The sequence below is a fragment of the Sceloporus undulatus genome, chromosome 3 (assembly GCF_019175285.1).
Source record: "Sceloporus undulatus isolate JIND9_A2432 ecotype Alabama chromosome 3, SceUnd_v1.1, whole genome shotgun sequence".
In the NCBI taxonomy this organism is placed as follows: domain Eukaryota; kingdom Metazoa; phylum Chordata; class Lepidosauria; order Squamata; family Phrynosomatidae; genus Sceloporus; species Sceloporus undulatus.
In genome coordinates, this window is record NC_056524.1 from 78,237,821 (window position 1) to 78,247,913 (window position 10,093).

Sequence of the window (10,093 nt, forward strand, 5' to 3'; positions counted from 1 at the left end):
TCAAGTCCTATTAAATATAATGGCAGAGCAAAATGGTGTCCTTTATATAAAATGGTATATCAAGGTTTGCTATTTGGAATTTATACCTTTTTTGAATATTTTCAAGCATGGATGCTCGAATCCATGGATAAAATATCAGTGGATAAGGAGGGTCAACTGTATTTAGATTTGGGTCCCATCTCCAAGATATCTCATTATGTATATGTAAATAATCCAAAATCTGAAAATATCCAAAACATTTCTGGTCTCAAACAGTTCAGATAAGGGAGGCTCAACCTTTATAATTGTTTATTAGATCCTCTTTTGTTATGTGATATATTTGTTGACTTGATTCTATTTTAGGTTGGTCTAATACCGTGTTGGTGAACCTATGGCATGTGTGCCCTCTCTGGCACGTGAAGCCACTTTGGAGGGCACACTGAAAGGCAGGAGGGCATCCTGTCTCTCCTCTTCCCCCCACTCTCCTGGGCCTTCAGCTGTCTCTTGGGGAAGTCCCACCCCCAGAAGTCCCACTCCCAGTAGGTGGAACTCCCATGCACAGAGGGTGGAAGTCCTGCTCCCCCATAAGTCCGATCCCCCCAAGACATTCTGCTTCTGGCACCAGGTAACATCCAATGCTAGAACACCTTTGAGTTTGGGCACTCGGTCCCTAAAAGGTTCACCATTACTGGTCTAATAGTTGAATTCAATCTACTGTGATTTTTATTGAGGTTCAGATGACTTCCTAATCGAGTCTAGATTAAAACACAATCATTATTTGCTACTTATTTGGTTTTTTCTCATTTTGAGTAAAGATAGTCATGATGTCCTTTCAAAGATGTTACTCACAACTCCAATTATAGCTGTTCCACTTGAGTTTCATGGTTGTGGACAACTTAGTTGTTTTAGATCCAGAACCAATACTCTGCCTGCTATTTCATACTGTTTCTTCTGCCTTCAAATTATTTTTAAACTTTGCCTTGGGGTGGTTACATAAACTTGTATATTAAAACTTTGAATGGCACAGTTTTGGTTTTTGATCGTAAATGAAAGCAAATCTGCTGAAAACATGTATCTTAACATTGTGAATTATTATGTCACTTTCTTTATATTGCATAGAAAATTACCCAAAAAAATGGCAAATAATAGTCATGATTAGCCTCAGAGCCTATATGTATCTAATACACAATTCCATCTGAATTCTGTTATAATTAGCTCCTAATTAATATTACTTATCACAGAGAGTCAAACAAGATAAATGAGCTTTCCTGGATTACATTTCATCATTAACTTTTTTCTTAGTCCATTATGATCTATATATAGACACCATTAGCTTAGTCATCTGTGTGCCACTATAATTAACAAAGAGTAGTCAGTAAAAAAAAGGAATAATTTTCTTTTTGGTTTTGTTCTATTAAAAACACAACTCAAGGCCAGACCTATCTGAAGAACCCGGTCTTCCCATATGAGTTCTTTGGGGGAGGAATTAATCTCAGTCCTGCATATTTGAAGAGCACAGAAGGAAGGGCCTTCCCAGTGACTGCTTACAAAATGTGGAATTCCCTTCCAAGGGAAACTGGTTTGGTCTTTTCCTTATTGTCCTTCTCTTGGGCACAGAACATTTTATTCAGGCATACTTTGAGTAATTAATTGGCTGCTGCAGAAAGTATTTTAAGGAGAGAGGTGTTGTGCTATTTCATTTTGTTCTCTGAAGCACTTTTAAATGGGTTTAAATTATATTTAATTGGCTGTTATAACACTGTACCCTATTTATTTGTATTTTAATATCAAAATGCACTTTGATGTTGGCTTTTGTCCCCCTTTCTGGGTTTTATGGGGTCAGTTATAATTGAATATTGCAATCACAATCACAATTTAAGTCCCAATTTAGTTTTAGCAACAATAAAACAAATTATATATGAAATTTAACACATAGATACTGTCCCAAAGGTTCTACACTTCCAATGAGATACCAGTGCAGTTGCCAGTTTGCCAGAATCTGGAGAGCCATAGGTTTCCCACCCCTGCTTTAGAACCTTAACATAATATGGCATTATTTTTTCCTATATATAATGGATTATATTTGCATTACTTTATTCCTGTGGACTAGATATGCTGCATTACAATAGGCTAAAATGGTAGCTGCTGGAGCATGGATCAAATATAATCTGGATGATATTATTTGCATGACCTACTCATTCCACTAGGACCTCTGTCAAAACTTTGTTGAAATAAATACAACTCAATATGAAGTTATTATCACTGCATACTTGTGCAGCTGTCATTTCAATAAGACTATACATATAACTGGTAGACTCTGCCTTGAGGGGATAAATGGTTACAACATTTTAAAAGAGATTTTCAATCCTGAGATGTAATTGTTTTTATTTATTGTGTTGCTTTTTTCTTTTTTTCTTGATTCCCTTTTTTTTGTTTTAGCATTTTGTTGGAAGTACATTTGAGAATTTTTCATGGGGGTTATTACTACCCTTCATATGAAGTGACAGAAGGTAATTTCCCTTTTCTCTGATCCCTTTTTTTCTTGAAGTTTTGGCAGCCATTTTACAATACTTCAAGAATGATGCTGCTTCAATGGTATCTTAATCCAGCATGATTCCCATTGGGTTTTTGTTGGGAAATAAAAACAAGATACTATCAAACTGCATGAACAACCCTATTATCACCTGAAGTGGCAAATATGTTATTTTATAGAAAAAAAAAAGAAAAAAAAAGAGGGGGGGGCTTTAAGAAGCTTACTGTCTGCAGCTTCAGCTGTAACATACTATTATTTTTGTACAGTTGTTAAGAACTATTTCCCATCAGTTTTCATCTAATACATGACTAAGCAAAAATACTGGGGATTGCATTAGTTTTATGGATGCTTTTTTGTGTTTATTGTTGCTGTCAAATTTTTCTGTAAAACTTCTTATGCTTCAGTTTATGATGTTTTAACATACCATTAATAACACTGGGCTTGTTGAGGAAAGGCATGGCATATTTAAAAATAAAAAATAACTAGCACAATAACAGTATTGGGCAGGACTGTAGCCCTTTACTTCATTGGGAGTGATTTTTGTATGCTAACATTATACAATTCCCTCACAGAATTCAGGAAAAGCTGTGTATGATATTTCTAAACATATGGTATGGTTCTAATCAGTGGAGGCTAGTGGATCCCATGTAAGTGGGAGAGTGAATCAACCTTGGTTTTCAATCCAGACTTAAGCTATGCATGGTGCTGAAGCTGATTTAGGGATAGGAGTCACCACTTTGGATACTGCCTTTAAAGTCTGATCTAAAATCCAGAGTGGATTCACTTCCCCACCAACATGGGAGCTGCCAGTCACCACTGGAACTAAAGTCTACAGAAAATGACCATGCAGAAGTCTCTTGGTGGGTTCCTGTTTTATTTCTTCTAAAAAAATGAGTCAAGTTTCATATTTAATTTTTTCCCTTTTTCTTTTTTTCTTCCCAGTGGTTCTTCAAGTGTGCAGCCTTGTCCTTTATCCAATCAAGTTCATCGAAACAGTCAATTTGAGAATATACCATGAGTTCAACTGGGGTTATGGCCTTGCCTGGGGTGCAACTATATTTTCATTTGGGGGTGCCATACTTTATTGCTTGAACCCCAAGAACTATGAAGACTACTACTAAAGGAAGCTACCTTTTTTTTTAAAAAAAGGAAATGAATAACACAAGGATTGTTCTGTCTTTTCTAACTTGGTGTTTTTAGAACTTTTGTAGAGTGTCAGTCTGCTATATTGATTTATCAACCTTTACCTTTTGGCTACAACTACTGCAAGTAGCATTTAAACATCTTGTTTAATGAATTACTGAAAATTACACCTGCTGATCAGCCCATAGGCAAACTATGGAAACTGCTGATACATTATAAGGAAAGCTCAGTACCATTGATGGATGCGGATGGCCTCAGCGTTCATGAGAAAATTAGATGGAATGAAATGTAGGCTACCTGCATTGGCTGTAACCTGCAAAGGAGTTGCTGGAACAAGAATCATGTAGAAGCTTATTTATATTACATATGATTCAGACATTGTAGTGAGTCACCAACCTCTGCCTCCATGTTGTATTGGCTCTCTGAGATTCTTGTTGAAATGAATATCTAAGGAACCAGATGATGAGAAGAATGAAGATAAATAATTAATATGTACACTCAGCAATTTCCTGGCAACACAAGCTTGTACATTTGGCAGTCCACATTTTCCAGCCAGTTGTGGTATATCAGGAAGTCAGAATGTGGAACATATTTTTCCAATTATGTGGTCGGACACTATGTCTCAGATCTAACCAAGTATGGAAAAATAACATGAAGAATCACACTGAATCTGTTGACTCCTTCAAGACAATAAAAGAGAATAAGAGACATGCATGCACTGCATTTTCCAGAGCATATTTTGATTTCAAAACACTGCGGTAAAGTTTTCATAAGCAACATTCCCACTATTTTTATAGAAGATGTTTATTCGTTATTACTATGAAGATAAACGTATACAGAAAACATATGATATTCCAAGCTAATACTTTATTAGCTATAGCAAGTGTTCTAATTAAGAATCTAAATTTTCAAGAGTCTTCTCTGGGTATTGAGTTCGCTTGAAATATTTTAATGAGTCCCTTCCTATAATGTGATGCATCTTGTATTGCTTGAACTAAATCTTGATGTATGTGCCATCCACTAAAATTTTAGGTGAAGATGAACTGTGGTTTTATTCCTGCAAAGCTAGAGAAAATGATATTGACCACATTTTGATATTGTGCCAAATCATGAATACTTGTGATGGGAAGAGCTACCATGAGCCTCATGTTTTCAGGCTCTCACCCACCCAACAGCTGTAAGATAGAGATCAGAAGTTTTCAGCTCTAACTCCTCTTTTAGCCCATATTTGACAAGCTGTGGTTAATCTTAAATATGGTTGTTCAAAACCACCCATTTGCAAATCATGGAGAAGGAGATGGTTGATTTCAATAAACTATAGTTAAATTTAGCCACAGTCGGTGGCCTGGATCAAGTGCTAGACTGTGCTTTATCAAAAATTGAAGCAAAAACTTGTATTTGTTCATTGTAGTCACAGTGAAGGAGGAGAGGAGAGACGGGGTACAAACCTAAGGTTCACAGAGAAAGGAAAAGCCACCGTTTATCTTAATGCCAAACATAAACATTAATTCATTTTGACACAGGCACTAAAGTGGTGATGTAGATCATATAAAAGACATTGTAAAAACTCCTGTATTGTTTTAAATATGGAAAGATTAGTTGGAAGAAATCGAGATGAAATTTCCAAATTGCAGTTGTCCACCTGAAAAATTCTTGTCGTTTTCCTGAGTGATATTTGGTTAGCAATGTGTCCATGGTTCAAAGCAATGCTGATAGGTGGGTTCCAAGGAGGGAAAAAATGAAGCTTCAGTGGAAGCCAGAACTAGACAAATATTAGCTGTGACACAACTAAGAGATTGTTTTTTAAACGTTGGGAGTTGTGTCCATTGAAAAATTGCTGTTTGCTTTAGATGTGATGTTTTAAAAAAGATAATCTAGTTAATGTATCCTTTCCATGTGATGATGGAGGGAAATAATTATGAAAATTATATGTTATTATCAGGATAGTATTAAAATGGTCATATTTTCTCCTTTAGCAGTAATGGATTGGCTTACAGTTTATTTGCATTTATTGTTTAATTTATTGCTTCTTGAAATCATGAAAAAACTAGTTTTAAGACTATATTTTAAATTGATATATACAACACACCATTTATTTTTGTTTACATCAGTTTACTGTATTAGGTATCTTCAATTTATTCTGAAATAATTTTGTATGGTATATACTGTTCTGATACATAAATTTAGAAACAGTTATTTTTGCTATATGGAAATTAAAATTGTACCTTATTATGAATGTCCTCCAAGAGCACAATCTTCAGAATGATGAAACTGCTGCTCAATATTGTTGCTCTGTAATACATTTCTATAATTTCTTAATACTAAAACCTCAAAGCTATAACTGTTTAATTAATGCAAATCACACAGGCAGCAAGAAGTGAAGTGTTCTGCAGAGCATCACACAATAATGAATATATTTATACATATTTATATATTACTAAAAACCATGTGTTTTTTTTTAAACAGCAGCAAAGAATCTGGTCCCTGATGTTTGCACAAAAATGCTTTCCAGGTACTAGTACTTCCCATACATCCAACATTGGGTGCTGTGTATGAATTGTTAGGAGTAGCAACCACCTCCACATTCAATGCACCTGTGATAATTCTGTACAGGATGTATACTGGGTAACAATTTGTTCATGTTGTTATCTCCTGCTTCTTCCTTCCTCTTAGCTGAAAGATACTGGCCATGGGAGAAAATCTCTGGGAGTCTCTACAGAGACAAAAAGCGAACATTGTATTTAATTAAATGCCATTTCACTTCTTTAAATTGGATAAGGCACATGTGGTATAGCCAAAAGTCACTGGTGATGAGAGTGGCAATCCAGCAACACGTTGAGGGCCACATGTTGCCCATCTCTGCTGGGTGCTCATTTTTAAAAGGGGGCAAAGAATGTCAAGATGAAAGAGAAATCTTCATTTTTTTCTTTTTTTAATTTTTTAAAGAGAAATCTTCAATTTGTTGCAGGGGTGCCTAAGGATATTTATTTGGCCACTGAGTTGGCAACTGCCACAATCCCCAGTCTAAAATATTAAATGCTGCTTACTTTAGGCAGATTGTATGAGCATGTCTTTGTGTGAAGAAAGACCCACCTTTCACCATGGGCAGCACCAGTTATTAGCAGTGTGAAAAGCACTGGAGGAGTTGCTGCCAGAACAGATAATACTGTACTGGGCTAGATAAACCAATAGTTCCTCTCAAATGCTTTACAGACAAAGCAGTAAGCAATGGTACAAACATAATGCCTAACTTTGTGACATAATTTAGGGTCATCAGTCCACCTACTCTTGTCCAGCTGTGTGGTAGAAACTTGCTGCCTGTGCCTTTTCCATCCCACTCATTGACAGGTTTTCTTGATTCTCATTATTACAGATTCCATTAGGGAAAACAGAAGTGGCAGCTGCTGAATTAATATAACTGGTTATACCAGAGAGGGAGAATGTTTATAAGATGATGTTGAGACACAGTCATCCTGAAGTTTGGGGACAGGTTTCTTGGGCCATAGTCTCCAAGCTTAATTATTGATTCTTTGTAGTGGTTCCAAAGAAGCCCATGATACAACTCTGCAATTTCAAAGTAGTAGCCTTTCAGCCAAGTCCTAATCAGTCCTACTGGATTCAGTAGAATTTCACTAAGTCAATATATTTTATATTGCAACATTTATCATTCAATACTTGTCACCATGAAGCCATAGCAGAAATAAATCAAATACTTTAATAAATATAAGGAATTCCAATAGGCCCAGGTGTATATTTTCAAACAGAAACTGGATACAGTTGAATAAATTTCTCCAATTTTGACAGTTGGAAACAGTTCTGCTGGCTGCATCCTATTTTTATTTCACCACATTATCATTGATATATGCTTAGTGGGTAATGTTTGCATTGTAGATACCACTATGTGGCATTCATACCTCAAATACAAGATGGTTCTGTTCCATTGAAATCATGGTTACAACAATTTTAGCCTTACGTGGTTTGAGTGGCATGAGACATGTATTTTTCCTTACCAGTACCTTATCTCACACATATGCTGTATTACAATAATCTAAGATGGTAGCTGCTAGAGCTTAGATTAACAGATGCTAGCTATACATTTGTGAGATATTCTGCTCATCAGCAATGATCATTTCCATTTAAGGAATTTGTAGGACCAGTGGTGTTATGTGGGACAAGTCTTATAATGGGAAAGACACAGATCAAATGGATTGTGTGGCCTTCAGAAGCACTATGAGATAGACATTAATTCGGGATTGGACTGTGTTTTTATTCCTTCCCCTTCCCCCATGTGAAGTCTTGAGACAGCAATATGGAATTAAATCAGGCCACATCTTTATTGAATTAACTAAATAATGCAATGAGAACAGAAAATGTAATCTGAAATAAAGTGTACTGCCAAGAAATTGGAGACTAGGAATAAGCACAATGGTTTCAAAACACCTATGCTGGTTTTACCTTTGTGGTAAGGAGTACAGTCTGGATGGAGTGCCTTGGGTTAGTGAACCTACAAATACTCTTTGGTGTGGGAAGGATGTTCTTGCCATTTCCTTAGAAGTTACTGTCTTGGGTGTGTGGAAGAGATGGCTTCTTTTCTGAGCTATTGTTTGGAACCAGGCTGTTGTTACCCATTTCCTTTGGAGACCACTGTTTATCAGTCCCTAGTTTCCAATTTGTTAGCAAACTGCATTTATTGGAGACTAAATTGCTCATGCTTGGTGCAACCTTAGTTAATGCAAAAGACATGTGGCCTGATTCAATTCCACATTGTTGTCTTGAGTCTTTGTGCCAGTCTTTGGAGAAACAATGAAGATGCAATGGGCATACAATAAAAAGGCCTTATGTCAAATCCTTCTCCAAACCATGTGTGACCTGATGCCTTATGGTCATCACTCTTAAAAGAGTGTTTACACACCTGATGGGCATGGCAAAACAGCTCCTGGCATAATGTCAGAGAGCAATCTTTTATGTATTGATCCTTAAAAATTATGAGAAAAATCTTGCCCACTCCATTTTTGTCATATAATTTCAGATTCTGATGCATCATTTATACATTATTTAAACATAAGTAAATCAAGCAAGACAAGCCAGTGTGGTGTGGCGGTTTCAGCATTGGACTATGATCAACAACAACAAATTTAAACAAGACTAAGTTTTCAGCACTGAATTACAAGTAAATGCAATGCAAAGCAGAAATACCTCTTGCTAAAAAGAATTAAACACGTAAATGTTTGACTATATGTATGAAAGATTACATTTTAATGTATAATTAATGTTGTATTCAAGTGTTAGCACCTAAGTTGTATGTGGCTTTATATCACTAACAGGATAAATTCTTACATGACACGCATATTGTTTGATCTTGCAAATGTGTGTGTGCCTCCACACACATACACTTACACGTACATGCAGAGCCAAGTTGCAACCAGGGCTAGATATTTGTATTTTTAAAGCTTAAAAGTATGCCGTCCGGTGCTGGCAAGTATGTAGCACCTCTCTTGGATTTCTTGCACAACTACGTTTAGCTTTTGTAAGCTTAACATGTAAATTTTAAAGACATAAATAAATATAGAGAAATCTATGTGTTTGAAATATAAGTGAGATATAAATAAATAAATATATGGATTAGCATGTAGACTGTATATTATTAAACATGCAATGAAATGACTGATAAGTGAAGTTTAATCTTATGGCTAGCAATGTAATTTATTCAGACTGTATTTTTGTACAGAACAGTGCACACTAACCTATTGCCTCTCTGTGTCCTCTATGATGCCTAAAACTGTGCCTAGAGATTTCATTTCTGTCTCTTGACAATGAACAATGAAGGGTTTTCCATGCTGTTGATGGGACTGGTTTCTTTCCTTTTTTTTCTTTTAAAAAAATATTTCCCCCTAAATGTATGCTACATTTTATTATTACATGATCCATCAAAATGTTGTTCACTTTAGTCATGGAAATTAATGTAAATGTACTTTTTTTTAAAGGAAAAAGAAGAAGAAGAAGCAAAGTTAGTGGAGTGTTTCTTTTCCCCCTTCAGTTTATAGTTTTATTACCATTTCACAACTTTTGTAGTTGACATGAAGTTGTATGTTGAAAATAATAATAATAAAAATAATAAAAAAATCCTTCTACATGAATGTAAGTCACATTTTGTCTTATGTACAAATTTTAAACAACACCAGTTAATTAGATGTACATACAATATAGCTCAGTGTGTGCTGTGGAAATTATGTCAAGACAAGCATCAAACAGTTTCTACTTTATTCTTCAGGAATACTTGATCTTCTTCCTTGAGTTTAAGAAGTTACCAATGTATGAAGTTCTTCTCTTCAAGGTTCGTCATATGCAGAACACATGCATACCATTCATCATATCCATAAATGAGGGTTTATAGTGTGGGAGGAAAGAGAAAATGCACAAACCCTACCTCTAATGTTT

At 35.6% G+C, this 10,093-nt stretch overlaps 1 protein-coding gene across 1 annotated transcript in view; it reads left to right on the forward strand.

Annotated features, from left to right (window-relative positions):
* The window catches only part of TMEM47 (transmembrane protein 47), a 40,437-nt gene extending 30,645 nt beyond the window's left edge, over nt 1-9,792 (forward strand). The window contains exon 3 of the mRNA XM_042459581.1: nt 3,455-9,792. Coding sequence (XP_042315515.1) covers nt 3,455-3,633 — 179 coding nt within the window. The 3' untranslated portion in view covers nt 3,634-9,792. The remainder of the gene's footprint in view (nt 1-3,454) is intronic.
* The last annotated feature ends 301 nt before the right edge of the window (nt 9,793-10,093 follow it).